We start from the raw sequence: 16176 nt of genomic DNA, 5'->3' as shown, positions 1-16176 counted from the left end.
AAAGAAAAGAGGTGAAAGAGGGTAACACTTCTTTTTCGATCTGCGTACTGTAGGAGAACATTACATTTATGTCTATTGAGAAAGAAAATTTGAAAATTGAAAATTTTCACTGATGATTCATTGTAATGATTAAGCGTAAGCGGACCTCATTCAACAATATTCAAGGGAAAAAAAGATTACTCGATATTAATTGTTCATTCTTTAGTTCAAAAGTTTTTGGAAAAGCGAACTTTAGCAGGGTTGCTTGAGCTGACTGATGACGTTTCTAATTAGAAGCCAATCATTACAACCGGCTACAGAAACATTGAATTCGTAGCAGTTGCTTCTGCCTTCTGCAGATGCATCCAAATCATTTTTAACAAACTCATTCACCAAAACGAATCTCTCAAATTCACAATCACACAGTCAACAAGAGACCAACACGATACCATAATGTTCCATCTTATACTCGGAAAACATTTTCAGAATACGGTAAAATTGCTAATTACAACCTGCAACAACGAAGAATAGAGCAACCAGGTTTACACAAATGCATAGCGTATGAAATTCAAAGTTTCAAACAAGAAAAAGAGAATTTACTTCACAGTTCATAACCAAAAGTTCAAACATTAAAAACATTAGAGAGAAAACAACATTAGAAAATAATCTACTAATGTAGATCTAGCCTAACCCAATTTAAACAAACCATTCAGAAAAGCCTAATCAAGGAAACCTAACCAACCACAACAAATCCTGCAAAATTTCCCAGAAAACAAATCCTGGAAAGCATCGGTTGATATATAGCAAATAAAAAACAACTTCGTTATATCTGGTTACTCAGGTATCATTTGTTCATTATCAGCATCCCCCTCTTGTTCAATTGTCGGCTTTTGTGCGGCGCCCGCACCAGGTGCCTGTTTCTTCTTTATTCCACTAACAATGTCATCTATGCGTAGAAGCATGCATGCTGCCTCTATTGCTGTCTTAAATGTTTGTGCCTTCACATTGTATGAGTCCCATATCTGCAATAAATTGAACAGGATAAAATTAACAATAAACCTATTGAAGTCCTAACTGTATATCAATAACTTGAGAGAGAGGAATTGCCTTTCTATCCTTCATGTCGACCATCTCACCAGTGCAACCATCAATTCCGACCCATGCATTTTCAGCATTAGCATGCTACAATCAAGAAAATTTAATTCATCTCTAATTAGCCAGAAAAAAAAACTAAAACTTAAAAAGAAACTATTAAGAAAATAACATTAAAAAGAACTAATATGCCTTTACTTCAATATTAATTGCAGAAAAAGAAAAGAAAAGCAAAAAGAGAGAGCTAGTGCCAGTGGTCCAGCACTGATACTTCACATGTCAATATCGATCGTACCTTTCCTTGGAGTTGAGTCATGGTACGAATGACATTCAATCCACAATTCTGAGCCAGGGTCCTAGGTATCGCCTCAAAAGCTACTGCAGCTGCTTCATAAGGCCACTAAAATTTCAAATGAAAAAGGTTAACAAGTAAAAACAATATACTAGAACTAGTTAAATATTTTCAATTAATTAGCTTTCTTTTTTTGAAGTCACTTCTGTTAATAACCAGAAAAACTTCAAGAATACCATTTATATCCCAGCAAAACAAGAGGGACAATTTGAGTAAGCCATCGTAACATATATTACTAAAAGAGTGTACATTGGTATCCAAGCTATTATATAGCAACACAAAAGCCATATCTCATTAACTGCACAAGATGTTTGACATATTTTGTGTTGCACTTGTGTACGTAAATCTCCAAACCATTTTAAGTTCAACAGCTCCGGTTTTATGTAATATGGTTATATGGTACACTACCTTCTCAATGCCTTCAACTGAAGAACTCTTTTGTTTGAGAGAAGCTGATACAGTCAATTCGGTTGCACCGCCCCCAGGCAGAAGCTTAGGGTTCTTCAATATGTTGCGTGCAACTGCCATTGCATCCTGTCATATCACCGAAAATTATATTAACTAGCTCTCAGCAGAACATAAGAAACTCATTGCTAAACTGGTGACAGCACAACTGATGCCATACATCAGTGCCAGTAACAAACTAGATAATAGATTTTATAGCGGTATCATATGAGCAACTGACGAGTACAGGCACCATTATAGTGAAATCAATGCATGTGCTTTAATAATAACCTTAATGAAAAAGAACTAAGGCCACAAATAAACCAACAAAAGAAGAAAACCTTCATAAAAACGCCCAACATCAGAATAGCTCGGCATGGAACCAACTTATGTTCCACCAATTTCACAGTAAAACATCCTAATTCACACTGATCTACAGGTAAACCAATAGACACAAAAATCCGAACAAACATACATATTTTTTTTGCTGCTGCTACCAGTCACATAAAGTCTCAAAAAAGACCAATTCATACCTAAAATTTACACCCTAAACATAAACCATATCCACAAAAAAGAGAAAACATCATACCAGCAAAAGACAGATACGGTTGAGAACCAATCTATATCTATATGGTTAAAAAAAACCTCAGTTATGTTACATGCACCATACCTGAAGATTTCGCTCAACCTCATTTAGCAAATCCTTACTTGCACCCCTCAACAAAACTGTGCACGCCTTTGGGTCCTGGCAGTCAACAATAAAAGCAAAGAACTCATCCCCAAATTTCTTAACCTCGAACAAACCTGCACGAGTCCCGATGTCAGACTCCTGCAACTCCTCGGGTCGGTTAACGATGGTAGCACCACATGCTTTAGCAATGCGGTTGTTGTCAGTCTTTCTGAGCCGTCGGATTGCAGTGACACCAGCCTTGCTGAGGAAGTGGCATGCCAGGTCACTTAGCCCTTTCTCAGTTATGACAAGGTCGGGCTTGAATTTTAAGATTTGTGCGCACAAGTTCTCAATGTATTCTTCCTCCATTTTTAAAAGCACCTCCCTTCAAATTGAAAGGGAATACCAAAAGCAAAACAATATATTTCATTAAGTTACAAAAAAAGAAAAAGCCATATGTTTATATTTCACATTAAGGAAACACATAGGAGTGCTGGTGGAGTGGTGGGCAGACAAATACTGCAAAAATGACGACTAGTTTTCATTCTTGTTTTGCACTCATCAAGTAGGGTTTCCACACTAGATTTAAGATTCTTATCTTTCCTTGAATATTTTTTTTTTTTGGTAGTGCTGGTTTTAACTTGTTTTTTGTCTTTAGAATTTGGACTTCATTCTGGCTAGTACCAGAGTACCACACTCATCATGCCGCTCAACAGCATATCCACAGGAAAACACTATCAAAATAAGGTATCTCAACACACCAGTCTTCTTCTTTCATAAGCTCGGCATTGGTTTGATTCTCTCCCTTCTTATACTCCAATGGGGAATCAAGTAGCATAATCCGGGGGTTGATGATCTTTCTACGCATCTTCCCTGGTGCAACTATGTCTTTGTTAAACATAACTCCTTTCAAAACTTTGGAGTCCTCTAACTGGCCACCGGGCACTTTCTCAACTTTTATGTATTTTTTAATGTCAACCTCACGCATCCCCTGACCTAGGTCTACACCTACCGTTGTGGTTGCATCAATTGCAAGATCCTACAATAAAGTGGTTAATAGAGTTAGCTATTGTATACACCATATATGGTCATATGGTCTAATCTATTTTAAGATAACATACACAGAAGTACTCTGGATAAACCATTACAAATATTGTACTGTTAGTCACCCTACCTTCCTGATTGTATGGTTTTCTTTTTTCCTTTAAATGGGTGGGGGCAGGTTATGGGGTGCAGGGGGATAGGTTGCTCTGGTCCTACACAAAGCCCTACTTTTGTCACAGCTTTGTTTTAGAAAAGAATATGAGAAATACAAAAATGCAAACATGGCATGGTTGATTTCCAGGTTTCTAGAAACTAAGCTATAAATGAACCACGGACTAATCACCAGTGTACACAAATGCACAAGCACACACACACATATATGAAAGAAACAAAAAAAGATAAGCACTGACAGCGATGAGATCACCGAACTGGCTAGTAAATTTGGTGCTAATGCAACTTTTAACTAGGCCCAGCATTGATGCGTCTGCAAAAAAAAATTATAAACATAATTTTTATGTTGCTAAAGATAAGAACAAAAATAAAAAAGGTACCAATTAATTAGGTCAGCACTTACGGTCATTTACATCAACTGGTATAGCAATCTTGTCAAGCACTGCAATTGCATCCTCTAGAGCTTTGGTATAAGCTAAGAGGGATAAGAAAAAAGATATTAGCACTAACATAAAAAAAAGAATGAGGCATGAGATACATCTTCAAATGGAATGCTAATACCTCGGCAGATAACAGTAGGATGGTAGTTCCTGTCTATGAATACTTGTGCCACATGGAGCATCTCTCCAGCTATAACATAATTTCAAAGGAATTACTATCTTTTCTTGAAAACAGCTATAGTTTCTCATTTAAAAAAAATAGTAATGACATACCAAGAACAATTACAGATGTAGTACCATCACCAACCTCCTCATCTTGCGTGCGACTTAGCTCAATCATTGACTGAAATTACAGAATAATTAAAAAAAAAATCCATCAAATGAGGGTAAAGTAAAAGATACTCGCTTCAAATTTAACACTTGACAAAAAAAAAAGTGTAGATTTTAATGATGCTTTCCTTGGCAGCAGGATGCGCTATATCTAACTCACGCAAAATTGCATTCCCATCATTTGTCACAACAATCCCTGTTTCCATTTCAGTAAGTTAAATTTAGAAAAGCAAGCACAATAATAATAACAAAATTCTTTTAAAATAACACCAACAACAGCTTACAGTTACGGCATAAGTATATTTTATGAAAAATTAAAAGGTTTGCCCCATTGTTTGCTGAGCATTTTCCCTGAACCCAAATTAAACTGAAATCATGCAAAGGAAACAGCAAGCTGCATTCCATGTTACATAAATTGTATGAATAAAAGCCTCTAATTAATTAGTATCAAAAATTTATGTAACATTTAGTTTCATCTGACTTAAACTTGCCTTGATGAACAGGATTGTTTGCAAAAAAAGATGCAAAGTCAGTCATGTCATGTGTAATTTGTCAAAGAAAAAAAAACACAAAATTAGGTACAAAAGAAATTATGACTAAAACACAGGAAACTTTCTCCAGCACATATAGTACACCACTAATGAACAAGCCTTTGTCTTCTTAGGATATGCAACTTTTTAATTTGTGTTTGCATACTCGCATGTGCTTGGTACTCGCTTGTGTATATAAGAGTTTGTGTTTCTCTGTGCATGGGACTCACCTCCACTAGCATCAAGAAGCATCTTCAACATAGATCTGGGGCCCAATGTTGTACGAATGATGTCAGCCACCCCCTGTACAACCAAAATTCAAACCAATTAAACATTTAACCAAAACATCAAGTCTACAAAAAAACTGAGAGAGAGAGGGCTCTATTGAAACCTTAGCAGCTTGGATGTTGCCATGTTGAACCCTCGCACCAGATTCTCTTTTCAATGAATCCTCTGATCAAGTAAGAGAAAAATAATGTTCAGAACATATTGTAAAAAACTACGTTAGAAGAGTTGAACTTATCTAGTTAAAAAGTATAAAGCAATACATTTTTTCTTAGTTTTTTGCTGCATAGTCCGACTATTATATTATTAAAAATACTGATTAGAAATAGGCCCCCAAACAAACATTGTAAGATAGGTCTAAAAGGTACACATTCCCATAAGTACGAAGCAGATTTTTATTTTTATGGATCTAGTAGTACAAAAAGGTGGGCTTGTCAAGTCTCTATGCAAGATCTAAGGTTTTTCAGATAAGTGAAAAACAGGAAGCCAAAAGTTGCGCAACACGAAGATCTTATAACGGAAAACAATCTAAATCGCCTGATCATGTTTTGAACCATTTGAAGGGTTATGTCCGTGTGATTACGAAGCTCGTTTCAATGTAAAATCGCAAAATAGAACCAAAAAAAAAAAAAAACAAGAAGCGGTTCCAAAATGCAACAGACTAGATCTCAGTCTAAGACGTGCAGACGTCCTTCACCGAGGATGTGTCAACATTAAAAATGAAATGAAATAACTCGTATAACAGAGAGAGAGCGGGAGGCTTACTCAAGACGAGAACTGGAGCGTTTAAGGCCATGGCTGGCCTGGCTAGCGGTAAGAGAAAATAGAGAAAAACGCCGAGAGGAGAGGAGCCGCAAAGAAAGGGTTTTGAAAAGGTTCTTCGCGAGGGTTCGTTCGACACCTATTGTATTCTCTCCCGGTAAAAGCTTATTATTGCGCTTGTATCCTTGCAAATGGTATTACTCGCTTGTTGGGCCTTTACAAAAAGAGTAAACTAACATCTGTCAAAAACTAGGGTTGCACGGCCCAGAGAACCATCAAGCGCGGTCTATATATATTGTATATAAACCCAAGTTTAAGGCTGCGGTAATACGCATATTACGGATTCATATATCTATTTTTAATATTTTAACTGTTAATCTGGATCTCCATATAATTATTTGATCTAAAATATTATCAACTATCCAAAAACAGTGATTTTTAAACTATCTAAAACAATAATAAAAGTTTCTAAAAGAATATAAAATTTAGTCTCCAGGTATATTAGGTCTGGTTTCGGTCCAGTCAGAATAAACCGGGTATGTAATTGAATCGGAAAGTTTTAGTTAACCCGGCCGTTTTATCTAAAAAACCAGATCCAGTGGACCATAAAGCCCACGGTTCAATAGTGGTTCATGTATAATTAATGGCATTTCTTAAATAACAAAAAAAAAAAAAAAAATCTTATTTAAGCAACGTAATCAAAGCACGTTATTAGAAGCAAATAAGGGAAGTTCACAAAATCTGTCATATAATCTTATTTAGATCTCTTTCCATTATTGAAGCAAATAAGATAGGGAAGTTCACAAAATCTGTCATGAAATTTTATTTAGATTTCTTTCCTTTATTGAAGCTGATAAGGGAAGTTCACAAAATCTGCCATGTAATCTTGTTTAGATCTCTTTCCTTTATTGAAGCAAATAAGTTCACAATATCTGCCATGTAATCTTATTTAGATCTCTTTCCTTTATTCATACTGTCCGGTACATTTAGAAGTCATTTCAGGCATCTAATATTGTGTCTCTGATTTATCATTTATGTTGGTCATTTAAGATACTTTCATATTTAAATATTTAATATATGTATTTGAATAATTTTTTTGTGAATTATGTTACAACATATATTATTTAAGTATGAGTATTATAATTAAGACAGAAAAAAGGAACATATATTTTGTGGTTCTTAGTTTAAATTCGTCAGAAATATAAGAGATACGAGGTATTATGTTTATAGGTTCCAATAAAGTTGTAGATCTATCTTTTTCACAGTTTATTTATAACTATAATACATCAATATAGGTGATATTTTTATATTTTAAAAAAAAAAAAGTTCAACAGTACAGTTCAACCTGGTTAATAACCGGTCCAGTTATGATAACATTGGTACTCGGTATATTAGTTGTTTACTAGTTTGAAATCTTTTGAATTCCGTTTGGATTTTCTAACATTGATCCCACGTCTGAGAACAGCTTGAGACAAAATTTGAGGTTGTTCCAATTGGTTAATTAGTAAATATTGGACATATTGATGTTCAAACCAAAATTAATAACCCAAAGGAAAATGATAAGGAACTGGAACAACCGACAAAAAACAAAAGTCAGATCAAATAAAGCTGAAATATTACATTTAACAAGCCCTTGTTTTTCCTCTTCATTGGCCAGATTTTATTGGTTCAGTTGTACATACCAGTATCCCTCATTAAAACACAACTGTTCATTTTTTATATCTCTAAATAGGTAACAAGTAGCAAAACTCTGCATAATAAGGCTCTATCTCAATAGCTTTTAAAAGCGGCGATTTTACTTTTGAGTTGCTGCTTAACAGCTCTTTTATTACTTTCTTGAGCGATCCATGTTTTGGTAATTGGCTGTGGACCCACTCTAGCAGTGACTCCATATCATCTGCGAAATCCCGCATGTGCCAGTAGAGGAGTTTTGGTATGACAATTTTTCTTCTCCCGGCAATTTTTATCGATGATTCCAAGTATTCTATTTTTGCAATCTCTAGCTGATGCGTCACATTTTCTGCGGTGTACACCCTCAACTGCATATGCAAGCATAGGAAGGAATTAAAGAGATGTATGATTGTTAATTTGCTGTTAGATGTTAGGAGGTTTGCATTTTGCCCCTTTTTTTGTAATTGTTGCAGCTATGAGTTGTATATGGTCATTGCCATCACAAAAGGTAATTGATCAATCAAGGTAAATTGATTGATCAATATATAGAAATATATACTGTAAATTAATTTGGGATTGAATGAGATATGGAGATTTAGCTGGAGGGCTTGAATAGGCAGGAAATTGCCTTGAGATGCAAATTAATTTAGAAGGATATATCAAAGGATTTGATAATGCAAATTAATTATAGAAGGATATATCAAAGGATTTGATGATGCAAATTAATTATAGAAGGATATATCAAAGGATTTGATGAAGCATGGTTTTCAGCCTATAAATAAAGGCTGTTGCCTGATGGATTAGGACATCTAATTTTCCTTTTTACTTTCCAACAGTAATTTCAGAAAATAAAATGAGTTTTCATAATTAACAGAAATTTGATGTATTACATGAGGTTCTTAACATTCCCATGTAAAATGCAAATATCAACGAGTGTGAACCTTGCTTAAGCCTCAATAGGTAGATTGTCAGAACTCAGAATATTGCTTATACTGTCCTTATAAAAAGGTTGAAATGCATGTATAGTTGTATACATATATTTTATTATTCAATTCAAACCCTAGACTAACTAGGATTAATGAAAAGGAGGTGGTGAGCTTTTTCTTTACTAAAAAAAAGTAACATATTTTGTTAATTAGTTTCTTTAGTTTATTGTGGCATATATGATTAACTATAACTACAATGAGAAAGATACATTACTTACTGCTGGTGAAGATCGACTGCCTCTGCACAAGGCAAATGTGACATTTGGTTCGGGGTACTCCAGTCCATACGCATCTCGTAAAAATCCTTTCCTTTCATCCAATTTACCCTTTTTAAATGAATTTTATTAGTGCATTTTTCTAGTTAACCGAGAAAAGAAATATTTGCACATAGATTGCTTACAGGATTTGTATCAAAAGAAGACTGTCTTAAGATGAAATGTTCAATTGCAAGAGCATTCAGTACAATTCCCCCTATATTTACTGCAGCCTAAATAGAAAATAATAATACACTTTAATTTAGTTATAACCTCAAATTAATCATGAAAGTAAAGTTTCTCACCTTATTTAGCAATCCAAGCAGCTTATCAGGAGATGGCAGTAACCCGTGATGTAGAAATGCCTATCAAACAAATTATCTATTACCAATTATAACCCTTTTTTGGTAAATGTATTGATGAAAATGGAGTTTAGTGTTAGTACTTGCATAATGCAGGAATTGTAGATGTTGATCCAAAATGCCAACTTTTGCTTATATGTCATTAGGCTCAAGTCGACAAAACTAAGTCTTTGAATCAATTCTCTGCATTGTTTTTAAAAAAAAAAAGCAAAAAAATTATGATAAATTACATAAATTACGCCATCTATTAATTTTTTTTTTTTTTACATTTCTCGAAACTTGTCTCAGAATCTTGTAAATTTCCTTACGAGTGCGTGGGCTGACATATGAAGTTAAAAACGCAATATTCAGTTCTAGCTTTCAGTATATAATTGCACATACCTCAATCTTCTTACTTGTGCAATGTACAAGGCAATGCGGCTTATATCAAAAGAATCGCTCGTAAGGTTGATAAATCTGCTAAAACCGTTATCGTTTCTCATTGCATCATCAGCATTGGACAAACCGGTGTTGCTTGGAGAAGGTTTAAATTCAATGCTTTTTGAGCTAATGCATGAGATGCTAAGTTTAGGGCTTGAATTAGAATCATAATCAAGTTGCTCGGTGCTCTTGTTTAATTTGTGAAAGATATTTATCAAGAGTTTGATTATTTCCTCAGATAATTTGCTTGGCTGCTCTGTGTTGCTCTCTCCCTCTAGGAAATTGATGTTGCAACTTGACTTGCTGCAACCTGATTTGCTACGTCTTCTCGGTCTGTCCATCTCCTGCCCTGACACATCCAAAATTAGGATCTTAATTTCATAATATTTTTTAATAAAATGCATCATTAGATGTTATTTTTTAAACCCTCTTCATACATTATTAAGTATCATGTCACTAATAATTTGAAAGGAAAAAAAGAAGAGTCCCTGCACCAATTTTCGTCCAATGCTACAAAGTTTAATTATCTTGTACCTATCAAATCTGCACAAGAGATGCTCTTATCAGACACCAAATCAAAAGAAACCTTCCTTCCATGATCAAAAAACCTCTCACCCCATGCTAAACTCGGTACAAGTGGCATGTCTTGATCTCTTCTTATGTCCTTTTTAGTACCTAAACCGCATAGGAAATGGTGCTTTTGTTTCCTCTGCCACCAGAGCAAACTCCATTCCTTGTTTTGTTTTCTCTCTCTATGTAAGCATAGCTTCAAATCATCCACCTTTCTCTCCAGGTAGATTATTTCCTCTTCCACCATTGCTAGCTCTGCAAGTAGTACTTGTACCTACATTGGTTTTACTGCATAAGTAATTTCTAGAGAGACTGGAATTATTCTTTTCTTTTTTTTTTTACTGAAAGCAAATAGAAATGAGCATGCAGTTGCATCTCAGAGAGTAACAATGTACAGAATGATGATTATGTACAAATGGACATTTATAAAAACAATTTCATAGTAATTAAGCTCAGATGAGAAAATGAAAATATAATATGTTCATACTGTCTACAGATAAGAGGTGTGTTATCAAATTCATAATATTCCCATGTTTGCTGCATATTCCGAAGTAGTTAAAGTTAATCGCAGTGAATGATTAAAGTAATTAAATATAATTGCTGCATATCTAATAGTGCTAACTGGATATCCAATTACTGTTAACAAAAATTGACGCACCTGCAAAGGGACCAATGACGAGAGGCATGACGGGCACACAAGCCGGCCTTGTAATGAGCATTGTAGAATCTGATTCACTCTCTGTTCCTTCTCCAGTGTATTTTGCAACTCGGCCACCTAAAGTTTAAACTTCTAATATGTAAATTTTGAAGTTTCAAACTTTATGCGACAACAGTATTTGTGTGATTGCAGCAACTAAAGTTTATGCTACTAAAGTCGGGAAAAGTGTATCCCGCTAAAAAGTAAATTAACGATGCTCTATTGGATTAAAAGTTGTATGCTATATCAAATGCAAACAATTCCGCAGTGTTAAGGAAAAAAACTATCACAAAACATATTAATTTAGCATAAATTAAATATGGTTAATGTAAGTAAAGAGTTGTGAGTAACACAAACATATATTACATTTACATACCTCAAGTTCAAGCTCAAGTCTCCTTTGATGCTTCTCCTCTCTGCTCATGAGGAAGTACTTGAACTTCATAGAAGTGTAACGGTGAATATATCTGTTTTCAAGATGGTGTATGTGCATTAATTCAAATATAGAAACATTAATGTGAAGAGGTGGCAAGCAAGGCTAGAGGTGAATTCATTTAAGGTTCTCAATGTTTCTTAATACAATCAAGTTGTCTTGAGAGATGTTGGGGAATACTTGAACTTGGTTTCTGGTTTATTTTGTTTTCTCCCTTTTTTGTTATGGGTGTGTGTATAAATTGGGGAAGCTTTGGTTACCTCCATTAACGAAAACTACAGGGGTGGTTATCTGTCGTCGATTTTCATATGCAATTATGCTTACATACCATTATAATTTATTTTAGAAAAAATGAAGGCCATATTTCCACCTTATACTCATTTCTAATGTATTCGGTAATTAGTTTTTTTTTAACAGATATGTGATATATTTAATAATATGTTCGTTGTTTTTATTATTAAATTAATCGTTTTTGGTATATAGTCTTTAAAATATATATGACCGTCTGATTGTATTTTTAACATTAAGCTACTTATTTCAAACCAAAATTATTCTTGTAAACACTTAATTTATTTCAACATTTGTTGTCATTTAAATACGTATATAAAAGTCACTAACCTTAAAGAAAAAATATACGTATATAACTAGCGTATGAGAGCAATAATATGCTGGTTACTTTTAGTTTAATGTTTTTTTTAGGGAGTGAATCATGTGTATATGTTAAAAGCTATTTTGCTTAAGATGACTTATTAGGTATTATCTATAGATATAATATATTTGTTAAACAAACTGTAACGGCTGGAAATATTTTCCACATCTTTTAGTACTTCTTTGTTGTAGAATTTGAAATTAAATTAATAGGAAATAAATTTAAACCGGTCCTTTTAAAATTTGAATAAATTGTATAATTTTAAATAGACGTAAGCGCGACACTATTCATATTTTTATCTGGTTCATCATATATCTATTTATAGTATGAAATTACTTTCTTTTTCCTCTTTGTTTATAATAGTTTAGGTAATGACATCTTAAGAGAAAGCGACAGAATAAAGTTTATACGAGTTGACATGTTAATCTTGCGTGCACCACCTAAATTCAAATCCAAGCATATGACCTCTGCATAAGCATGCATGCATCCCATGAGTTGCTTTTAATCACAAGCGGCTACTGCACATTAGACCGACGCAATTTGAAAGCATTTAATGGCATCCTAGTGTTATGAACTTATGCCAAATGTCGTACATATTTGAGCAACGGTACATGGAAGCTGCAAATTTCATTTTTCTTTTATTTTTATTTTTTTTAGAAAAAAAAAAAGCCCTCATTTCTCCGTAGAAATAACTTATCCGAATTTATATCTTAGCTATTCATTGACAATCACAAATTAAATATAACACATTAGGTGTGATTATAAGTATATATACATGCATATAAAAATGATGAAATCGGTAGATGGTTTAGAGCAAAGCTAACACACCCTAGCTTGGATCATGTTTTATTGTTCATCAACCATTTACAGCAATCTAAATTTAACAACTCCTGATGCATTGTCAAATTTGTACTAAAAAAATTAGACAATCGTGATTTGATTAACTTATTGTCAATACAGTAAAAAAAATACTGCCAAAGGCATCCCATCCATTTTAGGGGAAATTAAACACAAGCAAAGATCTTTAGTAAAGCCCAAAACACTGTTAGTCCTAGATGTCTCCATCATCCATAAATATCCCAGTAAAACATGCAAATTGCCATTCAAGTAAGACTGATCGCCAAAAAGGAACTGGAGAGCTCTATGATTCAACCAAATTATTATTTGCCTGTTATTAAACTCAAAAGTATCTCTCAGGCAAAAACCAAGTCAAAAGAGAAGATACACCAGGAAAATCTATAGAAACAAAACATCACACTACGAAATACTTAGAACATCTCTTTTCTGAAACAGAACAAGGCTTCAGCATTAGGCAGATTTCACTGTAGCTGCCTTGATGATGTCAATAAATTCAGGCTGAAAGAGACAAAAAAGGAAAGATAAATAAGTTCAGAATATTGCTCATCTTTCTTGGTGATGTTTACTGCTGGATACCACAACAGTCAGGTATCGGTCAGGTACGAACTGACAAATTACCAGCTAGGTATCTCTAGGGTAGTCAGTACATAGCAGTAAGGGTTTACCAGTATCATATCCAGATATTAGAAGTTCTTTTACTTCTGTACCCACATGGAGAGAGAGGGAAAGAGAAGGGGGGAGTACCTTGAGAGAAGCACCACCAACAAGGAAACCATCGACATCAGGCTGAGCTGCCAGCTCCTTGCAGTTAGCCCCACTTACGGATCCTACATTTATTTTTAAGAACAAAGAATTAGAAAATGTTAGCTTACTATCTAGCTAAATAATCTTTGAATAAGTTTGAACATACCTCCATATTGAATGCGAGTAGATTCAGCAACCTCAGCGCTGATATTGGTTGAAAGCCAGCTCCTCAAAGCGGCATGCACCTTTCCATTTTAAGAAAGATTGAAACCAAAATTCGGATCACCAAAAGAGTAATGCATTTCATATTTTTGTTATTATAAAAAGATAAAAATGGAAAACAGAAGATACCTCTTGAGCCTGGGCAGGTGTAGCAACCTTGCCAGTGCCAATAGCCCACACCGGCTCATAGGCAATCACCACATTGCTCCAGTCGCTGATCTTGTCTAAAATAGAACGGAAAAGAGTAATAGGAGTTATTATTGCTACAATAATATGAAACTGCATCTCTTACTTTTCATACTAACTTAATACCAGGTGACTAAGCAAATTAATCACCCCCATTCTCTACTAAAAACCCTTCAGAAGACCTGAAGACCAACCATAATTCTTATTTTATGTAAAGAGAAACAGATTGGCGGGCAGGTAGAGACATTTTAAAGGGTTTATAATAGTTTTCATGTACATTTTATTGCAGGCGAAGAAATGAGCTGGTAAGTGTACACGCTATTTAACATTTTGCACACATACAGGCGAAGTCCCTTCCTCAAAGAACAATAAAAAATACACCAATAATAATAAGATGGCATCATACCAGCAATGGCTTTGGTTTGAGCAGCAACAACATCCATGGTTGACCCAGCCTCTCTCTGCTCTAGAGTTTCACCCACACATGCTATCACCTTCAATCCCTTCGACAAGGCATAAACTACCTTATCCGCTACAAACTAGAAGAGCAAAAAAAAAAAATACCAAAACCAAGCTAACATTTAGCACTTCAGTCTTTTTTTGGTTTACATTATCTATAGACGTAAAATTAAAGTAAAAAGTTAAAAAAATTGAAGGAATGTGAAACCTGTTTCATATTTAAAAGGCAGTACCTCATTAGTTTCTCCCAAAAGAGCTCTCCTCTCAGAGTGACCAATGATGACCCATGGGATGCCCAAATTCACAAGCATCTCAGCACTGCATTTTTAGAAGATGAATAGTAAGAGTATGAAAAAGTTGAGGTCAAATAACAAGTACAGTTTTGAAAAGGCAATAGTTAGTTCATAAAAGGTTTGGCTTATAAAGTATTGCTGTGTAGATCAGTTTCAGACTCAAAAATGACATGTCAACTTGTACAGATGAACTTTGTAAGAAAATTATTGATCCATCTGTCTATACTCTACAGTCTACTAATAATAGTTCCACATGTTATAATACATTGAGTATATGAGTATGACTAACAAAAAAGTATAAGGATATGCACCACATGCAACAACAGAAAATCTGATTGCACAAATTCCTTCTGTATCATATAATTAAGGACTTAAATTGTGCAGTTTGTAATTAGATGTTCAAATTATCTTATATCCTTTTAAACAGACCTGATTTCTCCAGTAAAGGCACCACCCTTTTTGACCCAGCAATTTTGAGCTGCCACATGGAAATCGGGACGAAGCTCGCTTTTCACCAGTGGTAAAAACACAAATGGAGGGCTTACCACCACCTCTAGAAGAGTAGATAAAAAAATTCAATTATAAGTGCAAAATTATGAAACTATCAGTCTCTATTTTCTACAATCACAAAACTAGAAAAAGCAGTTCTTAGAAAAGAAATAATTCATAGAGTTCCCATACCAACAACATCTGATGAAGGAACATCTCCAGAGTTAAGAATGGAGATTATCTTTTTCACCTCCTCCAGTGTTCCATTCTGAAAACATAAAAGTGTAATAGGGGATTAAATACTAGCACACCAACATTCAACTACGATTGTATCTCTGAAATATATGATTTTTCTCCTAGATTTACGATTTACATGCAAGATGGACAGTTGGTCCCAGATCTCGTATAAATCAAGTTTACTAGTTGCATTTATTTTGAAAAACAGAACACGAGTACTTTTTTATAGGAGTTTTACAACGACCCAGCTGTTATGTCTACCTTGATCTAAATTCTGCACCAGAATTTCGATGGAACAAAAGAAACTTTCATCGAGTAAGCGGATTATGTTAGCTGGTAAAAATAAAAGATTGAAATAAACGTACGCATTTCCAGTTGCCACCAACGCAGAATTTCCGGCCCATTCTCTTAAAAAAATTGGAATTTCTTTAGATCGAGAGGTTTACGTTTGCGATCAATAGATTTTGGGTGCTTGGTGGAGAAGAAAGGACATGGATGGGAAGCCTATATAAAAAAAATGGGATTTACGAGAGATAAACTTTCAATT

At 34.4% G+C, this 16176-nt stretch overlaps 3 protein-coding genes across 3 annotated transcripts; all 3 read right to left on the bottom strand.

Annotated features, from left to right (window-relative positions):
- Window positions 1-541: 541 nt before the first annotated feature.
- Window positions 542-6261, bottom strand: LOC144572615 (TCP-1/cpn60 chaperonin family protein). Its single transcript, XM_078322258.1, has 14 exons — window positions 6103-6261; window positions 5444-5505; window positions 5283-5355; window positions 4653-4718; window positions 4466-4537; window positions 4314-4382; window positions 4156-4227; window positions 3992-4065; window positions 3299-3576; window positions 2538-2922; window positions 1832-1957; window positions 1367-1471; window positions 1087-1161; window positions 542-1001 (listed from the first exon to the last, which is right to left on the bottom strand). The coding sequence occupies exons 1-14, from the start codon at window positions 6131-6133 to the stop codon at window positions 813-815; spliced, it is 1677 nt and encodes a 558-aa protein (XP_078178384.1). The 5' UTR covers window positions 6134-6261; the 3' UTR covers window positions 542-812.
- A 1416-nt stretch (window positions 6262-7677) lies between these two features.
- Window positions 7678-11746, bottom strand: LOC144572429 (ternary complex factor MIP1 leucine-zipper protein (Protein of unknown function, DUF547)). The gene is made up of 9 exons (XM_078322013.1): window positions 11436-11746; window positions 11021-11137; window positions 10327-10636; window positions 9754-10141; window positions 9456-9555; window positions 9316-9375; window positions 9157-9243; window positions 8975-9082; window positions 7678-8138 (listed from the first exon to the last, which is right to left on the bottom strand). The coding sequence occupies exons 1-9, from the start codon at window positions 11550-11552 to the stop codon at window positions 7824-7826; spliced, it is 1602 nt and encodes a 533-aa protein (XP_078178139.1). The 5' UTR covers window positions 11553-11746; the 3' UTR covers window positions 7678-7823.
- A 1545-nt stretch (window positions 11747-13291) lies between these two features.
- LOC144572614 (triosephosphate isomerase, cytosolic) lies at window positions 13292-16149 on the bottom strand. Its single transcript, XM_078322257.1, has 9 exons — window positions 15995-16149; window positions 15585-15660; window positions 15333-15456; window positions 14844-14928; window positions 14558-14690; window positions 14095-14189; window positions 13910-13988; window positions 13744-13826; window positions 13292-13497 (listed from the first exon to the last, which is right to left on the bottom strand). The coding sequence occupies exons 1-9, from the start codon at window positions 16031-16033 to the stop codon at window positions 13450-13452; spliced, it is 762 nt and encodes a 253-aa protein (XP_078178383.1). The 5' UTR covers window positions 16034-16149; the 3' UTR covers window positions 13292-13449.
- Between the last annotated feature and the right edge of the window lie 27 nt (window positions 16150-16176).

The sequence above is a fragment of the Carex rostrata genome, chromosome 20, assembly GCF_964058835.1.
Source record: "Carex rostrata chromosome 20, lpCarRost1.2, whole genome shotgun sequence".
Taxonomy (NCBI): domain Eukaryota; kingdom Viridiplantae; phylum Streptophyta; class Magnoliopsida; order Poales; family Cyperaceae; genus Carex; species Carex rostrata.
This window is presented reverse-complemented; position numbering and strand designations above follow the sequence as displayed.